This window comes from Daphnia pulicaria, chromosome 1 (genome assembly GCF_021234035.1).
Source record: "Daphnia pulicaria isolate SC F1-1A chromosome 1, SC_F0-13Bv2, whole genome shotgun sequence".
NCBI classification, from domain to species: domain Eukaryota; kingdom Metazoa; phylum Arthropoda; class Branchiopoda; order Diplostraca; family Daphniidae; genus Daphnia; species Daphnia pulicaria.
In genome coordinates this window covers 2622368-2643314 of record NC_060913.1, presented here as the reverse complement: position 1 = coordinate 2643314, position 20947 = coordinate 2622368, and the positions used below count along the sequence as shown (strand labels likewise).

General features: G+C 37.0%; 1 protein-coding gene and 1 long non-coding RNA gene across 3 annotated transcripts; one reads left to right on the top strand and one right to left on the bottom strand.

Annotated features, from left to right (window-relative positions):
- Nucleotides 1-7577: 7577 nt before the first annotated feature.
- LOC124329466 lies at nt 7578-8806 on the top strand. Of its 2 annotated transcripts, XM_046788535.1 has the most exons (4): nt 7578-7897; nt 8093-8193; nt 8255-8618; nt 8718-8806. In XM_046788535.1, exons 1-3 carry the CDS (start codon nt 7746-7748, stop codon nt 8569-8571), a joined length of 570 nt encoding a protein of 189 aa, XP_046644491.1. In that variant the 5' UTR covers nt 7578-7745; the 3' UTR covers nt 8572-8618; nt 8718-8806. The 2 variants fall into 2 exon arrangements, with proteins under 2 accessions (XP_046644491.1, XP_046644485.1); XM_046788529.1 differs by having other exon boundaries at nt 8255-8806.
- On the bottom strand, nt 8400-9143 carry LOC124329483. The gene is made up of 2 exons (XR_006916797.1): nt 9077-9143; nt 8400-8437 (listed from the first exon to the last, which is right to left on the bottom strand). It is a non-coding gene; the product is annotated as an uncharacterized LOC124329483 (long non-coding RNA).
- Between the last annotated feature and the right edge of the window lie 11804 nt (nt 9144-20947).

The window sequence follows — 20947 nt, the reverse complement described above, 5'->3', positions numbered from 1 at the left end:
ATCTTAGTTAATGTTTATAGTTGTTGTGAAGTGTGAATGTACTGGATATGAATGACCCCTTCCTTGACCATGTTGCGGATGTGGTGGTATTTGACATCTATGTGCTTACTTCTCGCTTGATGTCCAGAGTTTTTCACCAAGCTGTTGGCACCTTGATTATCACACAATAAGGTAGTAGGTGACTTCTGCTCCCATCCGATGTCATCCAGTAGTTGCCGGAACCATATGACTGTTTTCGTGGCTGCACTGGCAGCAACATAGTCTGCTTCGGTAGATGAAAGAGATACGCAGTCCTGACGATGACTAGACCAAGACACTGGGCCCCTGATTGAGGAAACAAAAAACGCCAGTGGTTGATTTCCTAGTTACGAGATCGCCAGCGTAGTCCGAGTCCGAATACGTTAGCAGCATATTTCTCTCCTGTACTCCTCCATAGGAGATTCCAGAAGTGATGGTGCCTCGAAGGTACGAAAGAATTCTCTTCACTTCCTCCCAATGTCCCTTTGCTGGATTGGTTGAGAACTGCGCAACTTGATTCACCGAAAAGGCAATATCAGGTCTTGTGCAGGTAGCCGCAAACATCAAAGATCCAACTGCTTCTCTAAACGGGAAGGAATCCTTTGGGTCTCTTTCTGCATTGTTGGACAATCTTGCATGTGGGTCCGCCGGTACTGTTTTCGGATAGCAGTTCTCCATGTGAAATTTCTTGAGTGTCTTTTCGATGTATTTCTCTTGACTGATGTGAATAAGGCTCCTTTCTGGATTTCTTCTTATTTGGATCCCTACTATACACTCCACGTCACCATGAGTAATCTCAAACAAATTTTCCAGGTAGCGGACGATATCTTCCAATCTTGATTGTAGAGAGCTGCAAACAATACCGTCATCAAGCCATATGGCCATTATGGTTAGTTCGGTATCTGTCTTGATTGTGTAAACACACGGATCTGCCTTACTTTGTGAGAAACCACACTGCACCAAAAAATTGTTGAATTTCTCGTTCCAGGAACACGAGGCTTGTTTTAAATCATACAGTGATTTGTTCGGTCAGCAAACCAGGTCCTCTTGTCCTTCAATTTCAAATGTTGTTGGTTGGAACATGTAAAGTTCTTCATGAAGGTCCATCAGGTCATTCAGAAAAGCTGTTTTACATCCAATTCCACCATCTCAAGATTTTCAGCAGCTGTGATTGGAAGTACGGCACGCAGAGAGTCATGTTTCACCACTGGAGAATAGGTTTCTTCCTAATCAATGCCAGGTTTTTGTGTGAACCCCTTTGCTACAAGCCTTGCCTTGTATCTATCTTCGATACCAGATTTAATTCTATACACCCACTTGTTCCTGATTGCAGTTCTTCCAACTGGTAACCTGTAGATTGCCCAAGTGTTGTTCTTCATAAGCGAATGATTCTCTTCATCCATGGCTAAGATCCACTTCTCTGATTCAGCTGGGTTGAGAGCTTCTTCTACCATTTCCGGTTCTTCAACATCCAGTAACGCCATTCCAGCATATTTTTCAGTTTGCGATTCTTCTATTCACCGGCTGGGTTTGTTTCGGATCCTTGCTCCAAGCGGATTTTCTTCTCTGGGAGTGATAATGGTAACTCGCTTCTTTTTTCTTGGATTCGTTGCAGTTGGATCGACGGTAACAGTCGGTGCTTCTTGGGCTTCAGATGATTGATCTGGATTCAAAGGCAATTGATTTTCAGACGGCAATGTCTCAGGCGGATTCTCTGATGGACTCAATATCGAATTCTCAGGAACCAATGCTTCTGGGTACACCAATGGAGGATCGCTGAAACTAGATTCTCTTGAAATAGAACAGAACCTTTCTTCGTTAAAAAGGACATCTCTACTGATCCTCACTTTTCTAGTGGCTGGATCCCATAGTCTAAAAGCCTTCTGGGTTTCACAATACCCAACATGGATACACTTAATTGCCTTGGAATGAAATTTTGTCCGTTCATCCTTCGGCACATGAACATAGGCATCTGCTCCAAACACCCGAAGATGAAAAAAATTTGGCTTGATACCTATACAGAACTAATAAGGCGTTTTTCCTTCTCGACTCCTTGACACTACTCGATTGTTGATATAGACGGCTGTGTTGGAGGCTTCCACCCATAGCTCAATCGGAAGACCTGTGGCATGCAGCATGCTTCTGGCTGGTTCAACTATTGTCTGGTTGGATCTCTCCGACACTCCGTTTTAGTCTGGGGTCTTCGGGGTTCTTTATTCATGCTTGATTCCCCTCCACTTCAAATATTCTTCAAACTTGTTGCTGAAATATTCGCCGCCGTTGTCTGAGCGAAGAGTGGCAACGTGCTGGCCAGTTTCTACCAAGATGCGTTAGACTAGTTGTCTAAAAAGTGCTTCCACCTCAGATTTCAGCTTGAAAAAATAAATGAAGACAAAGCCACTAAAATCGTCCTTGAAAATAACTAAGTACTTGGCTCCTTTAGGTGAAGGTCTTGACATTGGTCCACGCACGTCGGAATGAATGAGTTCTCCTATCCTGTTGGCTCGTTTTCTCCCTCCAGTTGGAAAAGGAAGCCTATGATGTTTACCTAGGGCACAACCTTCACAGAATGGTCCAGCAGATGTGTCGCTTCGTTTGATGATAAGTCAATCCACCAACTTCTCTGACTCCATCTTTCGGATGGTTTCTGGTCTTGTGTGTCCCAGACGATGATGCCACAGGTGAAGAGGTTGAAATTCCGGTCTGGATAGTGCATGGAATGCAGTTTGTTGACCATCTGAATTCTGTCCTTGAGACATGATTCTTGACACTTCGTATATTCAGACGATATAGATGATTCGAGAACTTTCACCAACCACCACAATCTTCTCCCCATTAGAGATGGTAACTCGGTCATTGTTGAACAAGAAGCGCAGGCCTGATTTTGTTGCAGATCGAACGGATAAAAGATTGACGCCTAAATCAGGAACGAAGAGTACATTCTTTAGAATACCTGAATGCCATTCTTCGTTGACATTGGTTTGGATTGTAATGTCTCCCATTCTTTTGGCTTGGAGAAGATTGTTACTACATCCAACTCCTTTGACTGGCCAACTTCCATTCTTAACCGCTTGATAGTTTGAAAAAAGATGAAACTGATCCGACATATGAATAGTGCAGCCAGAGTCCACATACCAGTTGTCTCTAAAATTTTCTTCAAATTAAATATCACCTGGAAGAGTTGTGAAAGCGTAGTCTCCAGGCCAATCGGGTTGTTTAATGGGGGAATCAAATAAGAATGGGGTAATCGCCTAATGTCGCATTCCAAATTAATGCGCATTCGTGAAATATTTATACCATCAAGATCACAAGATGCAAATCAAGTCCACAAACAATTTTTATAATATCAACACGCTTCAGTCGTTGGTTATTTATTCATTTATAAGGAGAATCCAATTAGAATGGGGTAATCGCCTAATTTCGCATTCCAAATGAATGCGCATTCTTGAAATATTTATACCATCAAGATCATCTTTTTTGCTTGACCTTACACCTGACATTACCGACGATTGCCAGACTAATCTACACTTTTTGCTCGATATGAAACGTTCAATTCTTTCAAAACCTCGATTTGCCATTAAGTGAATCCTCGACCAATGTTAACAAGAAACTAATTGTTTCATTACCACTTTGTCAGTGGTTCGGACTCAAATTCCTGTAGAAAGAAAATTTATAAGTCCGTCGGGAGTTATGGAAACAAAATACTTCAACGTAATGTATTCTTTATACTCCGCTCATGTAAGTACTTGCTGAACGGGATTACTAGGCTTTTAAATTTAAATTTGAAAGAAGTCTATAATTGATTAAATCTTGCTGCAATTTTTTGGGAATGATAACGGCAATATTCTTCTTATTAAATAACTGTTGGACCAAATTATAATTTTGAGGAAATAATCTTCAAGAAAGGCTGGTTAACCGTTTGAAGATCCAAGTACAAGCTAGTCACGAACTTATTCCGAATTAATTCACAAGAATTAGGAAATACTCAAGCCATCTTATTTTTCTTAAAATAAAACCAACAGCATCGTCATATGTAAAAAAGAGGTTATGAAAATTTCTTTGAATAAAGATAAATGAATGAAATGCGTTCTGGTAGAATCTATATGTATACTCTGCCTACTGTGGGATCCATATTTAGTATATTTCTTGTTCGAAGTTAAGTGCTGTTTTTAAATAAGATGGTCTCCATATTTTTTCTTTTTCAAAGATGTTAAGAGTTTGATTCGCCACTGGAACTTTCCCCTGAACATGTCAAAGAATTCTTCCTCTTCTGACGGAATATTTAATGTTCTTTTCGTAGAACTGTGTTTCTCATGGGAGGATTTAAGGATCAATAAACTGTATATTCCAGGGTGAACCCAATGACGAGTACGATATATTAGCTAGTAATCCATGTTTGGTGAAATCCAATTGATTAGTTTGAACTTCTTCACTTCTCACTTTTACACCTGGTTTACAGTTTCAAGAAGTGTTCATAGTGACTCTACTAATTGATTCAATAGGCAGGTATTCTCATGTACATATATCACTGTACATGTTCGTCACATCACAGTACTCCCAGAAAAATCGATCGCCCGCTTTTAGAGAAATTTGTTTTTCTGATAATCATGATCAAAAACCATACTAAGAGGTAGGCCTAGTTTGAGATCAGACTTCATTTAACTCATTTAATCTGTTAGGTTAATTTTTTTGTATTAATTGTACTATTATTTTATTTTGATGTGGTTTTCTCAATACGGGCTCATAACAGCGGTAAAAAAGTACTCGGTCTATTGCTTCTGATTTAATAATTAATGAATTCTGATTTGAGAATTGTGAAGAATCCAGAAGTTGTTTCATGAGCTTCTGGCCCTTCATTAACTTCAGCAACTAGGCTTTTTACAACCAATGTAATAGGTATTGTAGTATTTTAAATACTAGTAACCACATTAAGGGCATATCCTGTAGGGAAGAATGGGCTTAAACGGGACAGGTGGGTTACATGGTTCGGCGATGAGTTTTCAAACTTCGCTCATTAAAAAAAAATTCTGAATTGTGCTTCACATTTTAATCTTTTTTAAAATAGCTTAGATCTAAGCTATAATCTATAAGCCACTCTGCTTACGGTTCTCGTGGGTGGCGCAGCCGAAACCAAGTAAGAGATAGACAAATAGACGCAACAAAGATCCGTATTTTTAAAATATTCATTTGAAACAGTTCTAGTTAATTATTGCAAATACTTTTAGTGCCATTTTTCGTCCCCCCATGCAGCTATTATGAGTCATGTACCATACTTTGTAACCCAGCTTTGTTATCAATCCACCCGCTCACCCTTTTCTATATTTAAACCCTATTTTTCCGAGCGCTTCTGGCAACTTGCTTCTCCCATCTACCGATAGATTGTTCAAACAGATTACATAGATGAGTGTCTCGTACAACCAGCGCCCATCATTTCATCGCCCATCACAAAACCTTCTTTGTTGAAAGACTTTTGTTTACCAGATTTACGAAAGCTTTGCGCGTAACTTTGAATATAATTTTTTTTTTCGTGTTTCATTTATGTTCATTTCATGTTCTCTGATTTGAATATAGAGTCACATTTGAATTGGTCTGAATTTTCGTTTTTCGAAAATTCTTGATTCTAAGATCCAGCGTATTAAAAAACTAGTCCTGAAGGATGCCTCTTAGTATCGTTTTTGAGGATTGCATATCCTGTGGATGTAAAGTTGAAATTTCTCTTTTGAAAAACATGTGTCAAACTGGTAATTTAGCAAAAAAATTGATTTTTAATTTTTTATCATTATTCTACAAGTTGTGTTTCTTAAGTTAAACTTGTCTCAACGAGCAAACTGTTTCTGCTGTAAAAACGAAATCCAAAAAAAAATTACCAACAACTGCTTTCAAAGTGTTTGGGTAAGAAGGTAAATTGTGTAAATTAAAAAAACCATATATTGTTTTAAATGTTCTCGAGGAAAGTACACGGATTTAAGATAACAACTCTGATTACTATTTTGATTCCTTGCTCAGAAAACCTCTTGATTTGGCGAGTTTTTACCACAATCATTTCAATACGCAGACAATTAAAAAATTATATTGAATAGTATTCATTCGTTCGCAAATTTTCTTTGTGATGTTCGTAAATTTAGATCAAATTTCAAACGGCCAAACCATTTTCCAAGCTGAGTGCTCCATCAATCCATACATCCTCCTTTCCTTGTATTTTTCTACGATTGGCAGCGTAAGATGGGCAACTCCGCGATAGGTGTTTGATAAAGGACGAAATCGATTGATGGTGTCGTTCAGTTGGTACTGAATTCTGTATTTGAAACTGCCCCATCAAACGGGGACGTTTAATCAATCCGGTAATGAAATAATATACTTTTTCCAGAAAAAAACAAGAAATCTTGCAGTGATTTGGTAGAAAACTTTGCCGTCGGTGACGTTGTTCAAGAAGTCAACCCAGAAATTGAACGACATGATTTGACACATTTTTTGCTTCGGGATTTAAAGGCTTTGAATCGTTGTCAAGGATCTCCTAAATTTATGCTACGGTAACGGGTATTTTTTTAAATATAAAAGGCGTACTCGTAAGACGAGTGTTGCATGTGTATTTACATTATCGGCACGATGGCAATCATCGTAATAAAAAAGGAGCGAGACAGAGTAACAGTTTGTTGACTGAATGAGACAATGTTATGGATTTGGACAGTATGAATTTTGGAGTATACCCGTACGCGACGGTTAGCTTGTCCAAAAAAATAAACTTGTAACAAGGTTGCACTAGGTTAAAGCTTCACAAGTATGAAAAAACCTTGCGGAAAGTTTAACTCGATTCTGATAAAAAAGGGAGACGGAACTCTAGCAACTTACTTGCAATGCTTCGAAGTACAAAACTTGATTTTTAAAACTTAAAGCAAAGCGAGCGGCAAGCAATCCAGAACTAAGTATAAGTTGGGCATATTTGCTTGTCTTTTTGTAAGGTAGGCGGATGCTTGATAATTGAAAGTATGGTGTATTTTAGGTAAAATATATTTAAAAATATACTTCAAGCTAGTTCAACAGTGACTAGCATACTTTTTACTTGTCTGGTAATAGTTTAAATTGGTCATTCCTATATATATGGCTCATCATTAAAACTTATAAAAGTAATAATTTGATTATACTCATTCATCGCTTATTGAAAGATACAGTTTACAATAGTCTACAGTTTTGTTTCTTTTTATTTATTTGCGGTTAAGTTAATTATCCAGTTACAGACTTACAGATCAATCGGTTAGTTGTAATCCTCAGTAGCTAATCGCGTGTTTCTCCTTTTCTAAGTCCACTTCGATGACCCAAAACTACCATTCCCTTGCCATTTTAATGTTAATACACTTTAAAATAAATAAAAATGATCGTAGTTTAAATTTTTTCACAGCAGTACTACAGCAGACGATCAAACTTAAAAACCGCATTAAATCTGTTAAAACGATTTCTTTAAATTACGCAGCAAAATTCTAATAATAATTATCTAAATTTCATGTTTTTCTTTTGTTTTGAAGTTATTGGTCTCTTTTTTATATATTAAAAGTTTTTTTTAACCATTTGAGGTTATTTGTAAAATTAATTCTGGCAACCCTGTTCCTGATCGGCTTTTTCCCTCCAAAACTGTTAGCTGTCTCGTTCATCCGTCACATTTTCAATCTAGCTAGGCATCGACACGAAATTGTTCCCATAACGAAAACATATTTATTTAGTTTGCCCAAAATATGTTTGTTCTTTTTTATTTTACCGTTGGTGAACCTGGTATAGGGACAATTAGTTCAGTTAAGAGTCCAATTCTGACAGACGATGAAAAAGAAGACGTGATTTCAACAGTACAAGAAATATGGATTAGAGAAAGAACCAAACTAGTGATCAGGTAAAATGTTTTGGATTTTTTTGTGTATGACTTTGTTCAACTTTTGATTTAACTTCATTGTAGCATTTAGCCTAATGCTATTCTATTCATGTAATATCATAAACCTGGTTTGGCAAATGTTGACGAGTGAAATCTTAAATGGTCGTTTCATTTAATGTTCTAATTTTGATTCTTTATTAATTGTGTGCTGTATAGGTGGCCCAAAGATTTCAACTCAGCAATCTGCGAAAGAGTTTATGAGAAAAACAATCTTGTTGATTGTGATCACAGACCTGGAGTTGCTGTGGCAATATCGAGTAAGTATAGTACAGCTTATTGAAATTATGACAAATATTTATTCTTTTTTGATCGTTACAGGTAACCAAGAAAACCTGCTTCAACTCAGACAACACCTCATTCTTGATCAATCTTCAGCAAAGAAGAATGCAAATGAGCTACGTGGCACAAAACAGAAGACAAGAAGGTTTCTTGTGTATCCTGAAGGCGACAACACTCAAGAAGCATCATTTCCAGTAGTAGCTAAGAAAAGAAAACCCAACCCTGCAGAAAAACAACTTGTTAAAGTAAAACATTTGTCTTTAATGTGTTTACGTGTCCTGCCATTTTGTGCTCTTTTGATTGTCACGTGTTTCAATTCCTCTCATGCCGTGGGAAATGTTTTTATGGTTTCTTAAACGTACGTAAGCCTATTTCCCACCTAGTTGTTCATACTTGTGTGAATTTAACCTTACTGCCTTAATTTGCTGCCCTTGTTTCTGTTTTAAAGCCAAAGTTTCTGAAATTTACGCATTTCCCAGTCGAATTTCACACTTGTGTGAATTTTCCCTTAATGCCTTAATTTTTCCCCTTTTGTTTTTAAAGCCACGTACAATCTAGAGTGACATCAATACAATTCATTTTGTCTACAAATCTTGAGTTAAATTAAAATCAAAGTATTTTTATTTAAGTTAATTATATAGGCTAGATTAATACAAGCTACAGCTTGGTTGTGGAATACGATCGTGCAAATATAAGCTTTACGAATTGATTTTACACTATAGTCTAGCTTACTGGACGTAAGCAAAAATTATAGTTAAGCAAATAAAGCTAAAAGCTATTTTGCAATAGCTAAGCTTCCATCTCGGTTAAAATCCCTTACATTGCATCGGAGCAAATCTAACTTGCCTCCTGGAAGCTTACACTATTATGGGATCCTTCTCTCCGAAGCTTGCGCTAAGCTTCTACCTAGCTCACCATACCGTACGGGTATAAATCAGGCGTACGGATCAAGGAAGGAAATGATTTGAGTGCTTCTCGTCCAGGAGTGGACTGGGCAGATTAGTGTCAGCAGTCCTCTCCGGTCGAAGCTACAATGGTATTAGTTAGAGAAAGAAAGGTGGGTATTGGTAAGCCGTGTATGTAGTTATAAGCGTACTGAATGCAGTACTGGCAAATGCCATAGCTGATTGTCGAGAAGGAAGAGACCTAGATCCTCGTCCAAAAAGCAGGACCACTCTTTAGCGCGGTCTTTTTGCAAGAAACGCCGAGTGAGCAACTGTGGGAAAAAAAAATTTAGTTTGCAAGGCTTTAGCCAAAGTTACCCATTCTTGAAGCCAGTTTCCGCTAGCGTGTTCAAAAACGTGGCCTGAAAGAACTGTCTCACAGGGCAGCCGGAAGCGCTTTCAGGCTATTTTTGTGGATGACTGTGCTTTTGACCAGTGCCCTGGCAGACGGAGTCATAGGAAATTCTTGTTCCAATAGCGCCTTTTGGCCTATGCAATTGATGATTTCGTAGTAGATGGGTGGAAAATTGTCTAGGACTAGTGCTGCAAGAGTGGAGTTAGATTTGATCCAGTGCGCAGCAATAAGCGTGAAAGGGCGCTGGGTTGCGCGGAGAAGTTTTTTGCACCAGGCGTATCTTACAGCGCTTCTCCAGACCAAACAACCATACATAAGTTTTTGGAGGTAAGGGTTATTGGTATGTCCACAAGCAACATTTGAATTGGTTTGTCCACCAGTAAATATGAGAAAAAAATTGATTATGGTACTTGTCCTAGCAAAAATAAGAGTTCTCAAACCTTGTCTACATCCAATAAAGTGAGGCCCCTGTTTAATGGGGTGAAATTCAAAGTTTCTCTCGTTACGAACACGGTAATTTTCCCAGACGACGATCAGAAATTTGAGTCATAAGCCTTCCTGCATGATTCCAATACCTTAGAAAAACGAAACGCATATTTTATACACTTCATGGGCTACGGTATACTAACGAATCTGAAAAATTTATACTTAACATTAGTAAGCTGTCATCTGGATGTGCCTTGGACAATGTTGAGTAAACGAGTGGAAAAGAACAACTGATTCGAATAAGAGAAAATGAAAACTGACAGAAGCATTCGTTACGTGTAAAATTTACGCGCAAAGTTTTTGTAAATCTAGTAAACTTGAAACATTAAGCACTGGAAGAATGGTAAGGTGACACGAATTATTACAAGCCACACCGATCCTCAATTTTTTACGGAAACATTTGACAAATATAAGGGTATATTTGCTTGTTGTTGTTACTCCCGATTCAAGAATGAACTAGTTTTGATAAAATCTGTTTTATAGGTTGTCTTAGTAATTGTCTCTTATGTTCCGTTAGAGATTGCTCTGTCTGAATGAATAATTAGCCTGAGAGTAAGTATACTGTCGTTATTGAATAGCCTCGAACGTTGTATGGCATTCCATTTAATTTTCTCAAACTTTCTCTCATTTGTTTCAATCATACCCATATTGTTTTTAAATCTTATTAGATACCTGTTCTTTACTAAATGATTATTTCATGTAAAATAACCGATAAAAAAATTGTATTCTTGGTTACTTGGTTAACAGTTAATTTGGTGAAACAGTGATTTTTCTTGCACAAAAAAAACGTTAAAACGTAAAACAACACATGTAACAAAGGAAATTATTAAAAATAATTAGAAAATGATTAGTCGTTTTCTTCTTTGCTGGCTGACGATTCTTCTTTATCTGACTCTTGCTCACTTTCATCCTTCATCCTCACCTTCTCCATCGTCTTTTTTTCTTGTCTAATTTCTGATTCAGTTGTTATTTCTTTTTGCAACAATTATTCCAGGGTTTGTGGAGCCAAGTCAAACTCAAACCAGTTTACAGAAAGTCTTTCCTTCCCGTCCTATTCGCCGACAAAGAGAACCACAGGTAATGTGTGCTTAAATCTTAAAATGCTCTAAAATGTAGTGTTTCAACAGGAAAAAGAGAAACCTCCAGAATTGAATAGCTTGATCAAGTTGAAAGTGCGGGGCACCTGGGAAGGAGCCTGAATAATCAATCTATTTGACTTCGAATCTTATTTGATCTCCAATACAGGTCCGTACTTAAAATCCAGATTTTCAGAAAAACTCTGTCTGAAAAAACGAACGACTAGCAGACGGCAGATTTGACAAGATTCAAACCATAGTAGATGATTCTTTTAGATCTTGAATTCTGGTAGGTATGGATCAAATCAACTCAATCTTTGACAGTGGGCATCAATTGAAAGACCGTGTGGATTAAGTGCCTACACCACTCCATTTGGAAAAATGCAAGTCGGTCCAACAAGAGAAGCTCCATCTCGAAAGGGTAAAAAAGTAATTCAATGCCTTGTCTCATATACTTATTACTCATCTGCACAGGTTGCAAAATCATTTACAACAGCATGTATCAGTTCAACTAAAGTCTACCAAACCCAGTCGAAAAAAGAATTTCCTTCGAAGACAGGAACTTCTAGTCTTCTCAACCCAGAGGGGAGGGGGGGGGGAATCTCTCGGATGTATCAGATGGAACAGAAGGAAATGACGACAAGAAATGAATAAAGAAGAAATTTTCTTCTTGAAAGTAACCCGTAGTAGGTTAAGAAAGCATAATTTGTTTTTAATGGTTTTTTATTAATAAAACTTATGAATACAATGGTCTGTCACTTCTGCTTCCTGATGATCAATCTGGTAATCTTTTTCATCTATAGGACATAATCACTGTGTAATAATGCTAGTAGGGTTAGGTGTCTTCTCATCATTGTGGTTCCGTTGATGAAGACATTATTGATGAATTCACCTCCAGATGAAGAGAGAATCCAAAAAGGGAACAATTAAAGTATATAAATTAAGAATTAGTCGCAAGGCATGCAATACACACACAATCACCGCAGTCTAATCTTCATCAACAGATTATTACTGTGCTCCACTCACAACCCAGTTATCGTAAAAATCACACAAACACACAACCACACAAACACACACACACACATATATATAATTGTAATTTTTATTGTCAAGACTACCTGCAGGTTTTTTCGGTTCCTCTAATACAGCGAGGTCTTTATCGTCGAAGTTAGAAAGAATGTCAACTTTGGGGTATGGTACGGAAGTCTCACGGATTGATGTATTTTTCCTTCTGTCGTGTTTTTTCGTCCTTAACGCAACATTGCAGTTCATGACAGAATAGGTGATCCCCGTTCGAAGGATTTTTTCAACACCAAATATCGCAGCCCTCGCATTCATGTTGTAGTTGCCTCCGTTGGCTTGATGAAATGCACTGAATTTTCGCTCCTGGTTGTCACTATTAAATTTCTGAGAAAGTACAAACTGATATTCTGCTTCCATTAAATGTTCTATTTTTGCAATTGTAGATTTAGTAGCTATTACGATGGCCTCGGTTGTTTCATTAGAAAGAAAATGATTTTTTTCTTCTGCGTTCATTTTCCAGTTTTCTAACCATTTGATGAAATCCCACTGCAGTCTAAGATCATCTTTTGAGGTAAATGGTGCTTTATTTGGCAGGCGCTAGTGAATTTCTTGCGTAATATTGCAAACATCATGTATTACAAACCATTTTATGATTTTTAGGAGGAATGAAATAGTTTTTCACTGCCCAAGCATGAAGAAGAATGACAGGAGAAACAAAAAAAATGAAGGAACTATTTTAAAATTGGTGATAACCAAAAAATTCTTAGGCAGTCCCTGTTAGAAATCTGCCAATTATTTTGTTCTTCCTTTCCACAAGCCATAACTGATTGATCTGAAGCAGTTTTACTTTGGCATACATCTAAAAGTGAGAACATTCAACAAATCTAAATAAGGATTTAATTTCTGTAGAGTTACAACAAATAAATTTTCGTTCCAGTTAGAGTGCAACTTGCTCAAACCAGATTTGGATCCTCACTTGGATATTGGTGGTAAGAAACCCAATGCACAATCATCAATTAATTTTTTATATTGACATAAAGGTTATATTTCGCATCCAGGTTAGAAATGTAAGTAGAGAAACAAATTGATGAACACCTCAATCTCATTTCCAAACTTCATTTCCAAACTTCACTTCCAAAACTGATGCAAAACGAAATGCGACCATGAGCTCCCTGGAAGAAATGCTATGATATCATTTCAAGAAAAAAAATAATTTGATTCTTGCGTTAACTCAACCATCGGTCAACCCAAAAATGGCCAAAAAAATGAAGGAAACTGGTCAAAGGCGTCTTTGATTGATTTGCTTTTGATAGGATTTTAAGTAATTTGTCTTCAGGGCTTATTTTTTCTCATAGCTTAGGAACTCGCATATCCATAAAAGCAAACCCCTCTAAACTTTAAAGAAAAAAATTGCTTAAGAATTGACAAGAAGCTTAAAGAATACATTTAGTCATTTTTACAAGTTTAATGCACCACGGGGCCCCGCCCACCTTTGGATGGCCGCCAAAACCTGACGTCACAACCACGACGTCATGTGGACTCAGCAGCCTCCGAGTTAGTAATCTCACCAAACTGGACCATCTGTCACGCAAGCCCAGAACGGCTACTACGCCGAATCATATCGACTAAAAGAAGTGCTGACCCGGCGATCCATTCTCCTTATATAATCCCTGTAACATTTCTCTCTCTCAGTCTCCTGGACACTATCATATATGCTCACGTTCTCTTCCCTGTATTCCCGTTTATAAACTAAGACGTGCCAATACATCAGTCTACCACTCCTAGCTGAGCTTGTTCTTTCCTGTCAAGCTAAACTTTACACAAGCACTTAATTTGAAACACTCAACATTTCGTCATTTCGGCATTAAGTTGGATCAGAATTATAAATTATTGAGTGCACTCGCTAAAAAAGGAATTCATCAACTAGGTAATGCATTATTACAAATTTTCTATGATAAAAATAAAAAAACAGGGCTTAGAATCATATAATAGCGAGTAATTTTGCTAAATTTTAATTTAAATGCGAATTCTCGTGAATAGCCTTGATTATAATGATATTGAGCAACATAACTGACCGACAATTGAGGAATATTGCCTAAACGTCGCCCACCCCAAAATATTTTGGACACTCTTGACGAGTTATAAGAGAGTTATAAAATTCTTTTTATGAAATTTCGGTTTGATGGGCTAATGTAAGTATGCGATATTAGTAGTTACATAAAAATTAAAAAAATTGTGAACTATACAGTATGGGTGACTTGTCGTGAATCATTTCTCTTTTTTCTGGATTGTTGCCCGGGTTCCAATTGTGCTACCAGCAACATTCGTCTTATAGTTGCTCTTAATAACTCCGTTTTGATTAACTCGGCTGCAACTTTTTGTTCGTCTGGGCTTGCGCTATTGTTTGTAGCAGCTGAAAGTTGTTTCCACCTTTGGTTCAATTACGGGGCTTCAACATGGATGTAAGCATATTTGAAATTGTTTGGAAATTAGTGGTAAGTGTTAAATTAGAGCAATTTAAGTTTATTTTGAATGGCTAAAAATCTATATTCTCTTTATTTACCAAACTGGTATTTACTAATAAGTGGTAAACAACACACATCAATCTATTTTCCTAAACGGTACTCGTTGGAAGATCAGGAGGGCTTTTGCTAATAAATAAGTAGTCGTAGCATCAATAGTACTCAGTAATGTGAGACATGTGAAGGTCAGTGTATTGAATTTACGATCATAATCCAAAAATGTCTTTCTTATGGCGCCCTCCAGGATAAAAAAATAAGCCAACGGTTTATGAGATGCAGCGACAAATATTCGGGCTAATATTTCCTTTTTTTATCTGAACGCAAGTTCTTTGTCATTTGACCGATTTACATCGTAAAGATTTCCCTGAAGTCGTCAAACGTGTTTACAAAAATGTTATGTGAACAACTTATTAGACTAATTTTATACTGAAGAAGAGGATAATCAAGAAGTAAGGGATTCGACTACATTATTGAAAAAAGATTTCCAACGTTAGGCTTTAATTTAAATCAATGGCTTTCTCTGAAAAGTTCTCTTTCTCTCATACCTGAAGCCCTAGCGGTGGTTCTCGGTTGAAAGTCGGTATGGTTGTGATTACCCTTTTTTTACGGCCCAAAATTCGGTAATTTGAAGGGAAAAACAACCTTTACCCAAAAGTTATTGAAAATTTTTCAAAGACAAGTCAGACACAATATTTCCAGTTATAACTCAGTTTTTTCCCAGTATTTATAACCCCAAAACTTAATTTTGAGAGAAGTGTGAAATTACCTCTTTATAAACGGTTGTAGACGGGTTAGAAATACTAACAAATATAAAGCGCTATTCAACCCGTTTTCACCGGGTTCTGAAACCGTATTTTAGACCAGTAAATTTAAGGTTTAAATAACTAAAAATTTTCCGGTAAATGTTATCCTTCACAATACTGTCGCTTAAAAACGTTTTATTTATCCATTGCCATCCGGTTTGACCCTGGTTTTGCCAACGGTTATTTCTACCGACTCAAATGTTGTCGGGTAAAGGTCTTATTTACCCTTAATTTCTCGGTAATTTAGACGAGTTTAAAACTACGATTTAAGTTTTTCTCCATTGCTTTCCAGTTTGCCAATGGTTATTTCTACCGACGCAAACTTATTTTTAAGGGGAATATTTAGGTCCAAGTAATTCGTAATTTACCGGTAAACTATGTCCAACTTTAAACGCGTTATGCAACTGTTTTTTTAACCGTATTCATTCAGGTAGCCAACGGTTATTTACACCAACTGAAATATGTAATTTGAGAGTAAATTTTAGGTTAAAAACACGGGTTTTTCTCTCGTAAATATTTTATGTGTAACACCGACGTTCAAAAAGGTTGATTTCATCCGTTTTCATCCGGTATTCCTTCGGTTTTTTTACCAACTTGCAAAGGGTAGTTTTTGGGTTCATACAACTTTTAATTTACTGGCGAAAAAAACCGCATTTGTCAACTGTTATTGCCACTAGTTTTTTACCCATTTTCATTCAGTTTATCAACGGTTACATACACCAACTCAAATGTGTAAATATAGGGTTAATTTTAGGTTAAAGACACTGGTGTTTCTTAAGTTAACCGCGCCCATATAAAACCAACGTTCGAAAAGGTTGTGTTCATCCGTTTTCATCCGGTATTGCAAAAGATTTTTTTTACCAACTTGCAAAGGGTTATGTAACCGTTGGCAAAACCTTTGAGAATACTGGATGAAAACGTATAAAATAAACCTTTTCGAACGTTGGTTTTATATGGGCGAGATTTACTTAAGAAAACCCAGTGTCTTTAACCTAAAATTTACCCTATACTTCCAAATTTCATTTGGTGTACATAACCGTTGACAAACTGAATGAAAACGGGTAAAAAACCAGTTGCATAACTCGTTTAAAGTTGGACATAGTTTACCGGTAAATTACGAATTACTTGGACCTAAATATTCCCCTTAAAAATAAGTTTGCGTCGGTAGAAATAACCATTGGTAAACTGGAAAGCAATGGAGAAAAACACCTTTTTAAGTTTTAGTTTTAAACTCGTCTAAATTACCGAGAAATTAAGGGTGAATTAGACCTTTAAACGACAAAATTTGAGTCGGTAGAAATAACCGTTGGCAAAACCAGAGGCAAACCGGATGGCAACAGATAAAAAAAAAACTTTTTAAGCGACAGTATTATGAAGGATAACATTTACCGCAAAATTTTTAGTTATTTTAACCTTAAATTTACTGGTTTTAATAACGGTTTCAAAATTTGGTTACAATGTTTGACAGTATTTCTAACCCGTTTAGCAATGAAGAAATAAACTTTCTAAATGTTATAGAGCGCAAAGTTAACAGTGTAAATTTGACTGACAAATTGAGGGAAGAAAAACCGGAGATTTACGGGTTTGTATTGAAATATTTAACCAGTTTTTACGCCTTATTTCACACTTAGTTTTTACCGGTTGTTCTTCTTGGTAAAATCGCGGTTTTTCTAACCCACTGAAATGTCCCACCAGAACACCATGTCAGACGGTCGGGGGTAGGAAAACGACTGAAAAGGGGTGGGCTAAATCCGCGGTTCGTAGGTAGTTTCCACATGGTTTGCAGTACATGAAGGTGGTAATCAGTGGGGTTTTCACCACCCTAAAACTCTCTGCAGTTTGGGGGTGGTATGAAGAAGAAGGAAGGGGGGGTGGGGGGGTTTTTACCACCCTAAAACCACGTTGCAGTTGGGGGTGGAATGAAGAAGAAGGAGGGGGGGGGGGGGGTTAGTGGGGTTTTACCACCCTAAAACCACGTTGTAAACATTTTTAGTTACCCAGTCGACGCAGCATTTGTATGTTGTTGTCAAATTTCAACACTTTTGTGGTTTATGGTTGTCATTTAACACCAGAATTAGGAGGGTAGTATACTACCCACACAATTCAGTAAGTGTCATCAACTTAAGACATCATATCTGTGTGTTTTCCAAAAATACTGAAAATTCGATGACAAGAATGAAAAATTTTCTAAGTCCTCATTGCATTATTCGGTTCTATTCTTACGTATACGAACCATTTTCACATAACTGGTAGTTGAGTGGATAGCAAGCTGAGCTAGGAAATGGTTCTCTCGAGTAGTCGAGGTTCGAAACTAGGATCATACAATATTTTGGTTGGATGGTTCTAATTTCAGAGGGCGGAAATCGAGATCTGTCCCACCCACTGGGAGAGATGGTGGTGGACAGGTGGCAATTAAAATTTATCCCACCCACGGGGAGAGGTGGTGGTGGACAGGTGAAGGGCAAAATTCTGAAAAATCAAATGGTTTAAAAAATCCGTAAATTCCCGGTTATTTACTCTGGATTTCTCTGTCAATATAACTAATGTATTACTCTACTTATCCGTTGGGTTTACGCTCTTAAGGGGTTAATTTACCCGTTTAAAAATCTGGTGTATTTCGAGGAAAATAAACTGAATATTGATGGTTAAACTTACGGAAAGAAAACCGTATTAGTCGGTTGGGTTTACGCTCTTAAGGGGTTAATTTACCCGTTTAAAAATTTGGTTTTTTTCGAGTAAAATAAACGCCTTTTTTACAAAATCGAAAATTTTTCAGGCGCGTAAAAACACGGTGTTATTACTGCACTTCTCGGTTGGGTTTACGCTCTTAAGGGGTTACTTTACGGTAAAAATCGGTAAATTATACCAGTAAAATTCCATTTACCGGTTTTTTTCACCGGTAAATTACCAGTTTTCAACCAACAACCGCCGCTAGGGAGCTTATAGAAATAATCCCCAATTGAATTTATATCTTTACGACCTACCGACTATGAGAAGATTAGGTGTATTATACCCTCTTCTTCCCCTAACTGTGCTGAAATTAGAGCTCAAGCGCTCTGAGTCATATAAATTTTCTTCGGTCGTCTCTTTTGATTCCAATCGATATCTTCATTTATTGGTTTGGATTCCAAACACTTCTGCAACGGACCACCATCGGGTATTCCTAACCAGCTTAGTGGCGTCATGGACCAGGTGCTGAAAATCCGGCTGATGAGTGCAACCGAGGATTATTTCCTTCCGATATTGTGGAAAGAAGCCATTGTCTCAACGGCCCCACTTTCTTGAAATTGTCGGTAAGTCATTGGCTGTCTACTATCAAACTTTCTAATCCTAGTGCAGAAGATCCGGAAGTAGTAGCAACGAATTGAATTGGGATTTTTTATGGCCCCGCTTATGAGAATCGGATACGTTCGTTATTGGAACGTTATTCCGATTATGCATTGTTATTCCGATTTGGCAAAGTTATAAAAGAAGTCACTAAGATATCGCAATTAATCTCCAACTCTAACTTACACTCTCAAGGTTGGATGGGAAGAGTTACATGAACCGATAAACAAAAGAAGATTTATAAGAAAAATACGAAAACTTAAATGAATGAACATTCTTTAAGGATTTGCTTGTAACAAAATATTGTCAATTTTTTATTTTTATTGCATTGGATGTAAGCAAATTATAGTTTTTCGTTGTTTACTCTTATTTTTCTCTTTTTCTCCAATACAAACATTTTCTTATTGTTCTTCAATAGCGGATCAGCTTCTGGTTTTTGCATTTGCTTTTGATTCTTTCCCTTCTTTCCTGGCTGTTTAACTACATTCTGACGACGACAACTATATTTGTCGAAGTTGTGTGCTTCGGAAGTTACATCCAATATTTCTTTAAATTTCCATTTGTGTCTATGCAGTTTACCGCTGATAAGTTGAGAAGGAACAAAAAACATGAATGTGGAAAGTTTTATGTCAAACAAACAATAAACACGAATTCGTAATTGGGAAAGCAACAAGAAGGAACTTCTTTCTATGAGTTTTAGCAAGCAATGTGGCAGCAAATTTGATAAAAAGCGAGTATTGTTGAGATTTGCAACAGGCAGTAAAATAAACTTTTTTGCACCTCGTCCACGGATCAAATGTCGCTGTTCCATGTAACTTGTAGTTAAGAAGATGATTTAGAAAATAAACAAAAAAATATTGAAAAATACTTTCCCAAGAATTAAGCTCACAGTAGATTGTAAAAACTTTTTCAAGCAAATTGATTAAAAAGTCAACTATTTTTTAGCCAATTTGTTAAATATTTTGTCCATGACTTCGATCGTAGTGACGGTAATGTTTATTTTTCAAATTTTCTTATATTTTTTTAGGATAGAATGTAGTTGAGTCATAGTTTTTTTTCTGTTATGATAGCAGAAGAGTGTTTCCAAACAAAAAAAGTTAACTGCCGATAAAAAAATTCGCACAAAATGACCTTAATTCAAACTTTACCTCTAAAACCTTTTCTTATGCAAATAACCCATCCGTCTTTATTTATACCTGTTTGAATTCGCCAATCCATGTAAACATTTAGTTTTTTTGAACAGAGATTTGATGGCTTTGGAAAACCCTAGTTCATCTGTACAGTTGTGATCAATAGTAACATATTTCTTTATAGCATCTGAAGCAGATGGTCTAGCTTTACCTACATTTGAATAACAATTTGATTTATGAATGTGGGAAATAAAATTTAAAATAGTCTATGATTAACTAGTAGTTTAAATTCGGGCTAAAAATGGAAAGATTTATATCCATGTTGAACCCAGAACCCATGTAAATCCAACCCACACTCGACTCAAGGAATAGTTCACCAAGGCACTGGGAACGGTTTACGCAATGTAGCAAAAATCAGACGAATTTTCTTTCTATGCCAATGATGAGAAGCATTTTCCGTGTTTCTCTCTTATAGCAAACACGTTGACTGCATTTCTCAAAGAAGGAGGAAATTTTTTGCATACTTGAAAAACTTGCAATTTACAAAAAACTTTTTTGTTGTACTGAGATGATAGGTCTTTTTCTAGATCTTTTCACTAGTCAAACCAGTGTGAAAGTAACCCATGACAAATTTCGTGGCCATGGTTTCTTCATATTTTTAAGTAGCTCCAGTTCCTTAAAAGGCTTGTCGGTGTCTTTCTTCTTCCAATGGGGTCTTCGGATGTTTTCTCATCTTCCTCGGCTGTGTCTTCTGCACCCTAATTGCCAACTCTGAGCATACTCGTTGTGTCGTAAAGGTTCTTCAGACCGGCTTCTTCGTAGTCGTCGAGCTCAGTATTTGTACCTTTTGCGCATAGTGAAGTGGAAAGCGACCAGTTAGCTGTTTTTGGGATCACTTGTTCTCTGTGAACGCAGAGACTTCCATTTGGAAAATTACTTTGGGGGACTGGGTTCAATGGGGTCGGGAGCCGAGTCAAGACTGGGCAGAGGTGGATTCATTTCAATGAAGGCTCCTGATTAGAGACTCTGGAGTCTTGTTTTGAGTCGGCTGGACTGGCGTTGATGT

Bases quoted from the DNA above. Each gene is read 5' to 3' on its own strand.
- LOC124329466 (XM_046788535.1), top strand. From the start codon at position 7,746: ATGTTTGTTCTTTTTTATTTTACCGTTGGTGAACCTGGTATAGGGACA. The intron at 7,898-8,092 runs GTAAAATGTTTT...TGTGCTGTATAG, and splicing joins AGAACCAAACTAGTGATCAG to GTGGCCCAAAGATTTCAACT. The intron at 8,194-8,254 runs GTAAGTATAGTA...TGATCGTTACAG, and splicing joins AGTTGCTGTGGCAATATCGA to GTAACCAAGAAAACCTGCTT.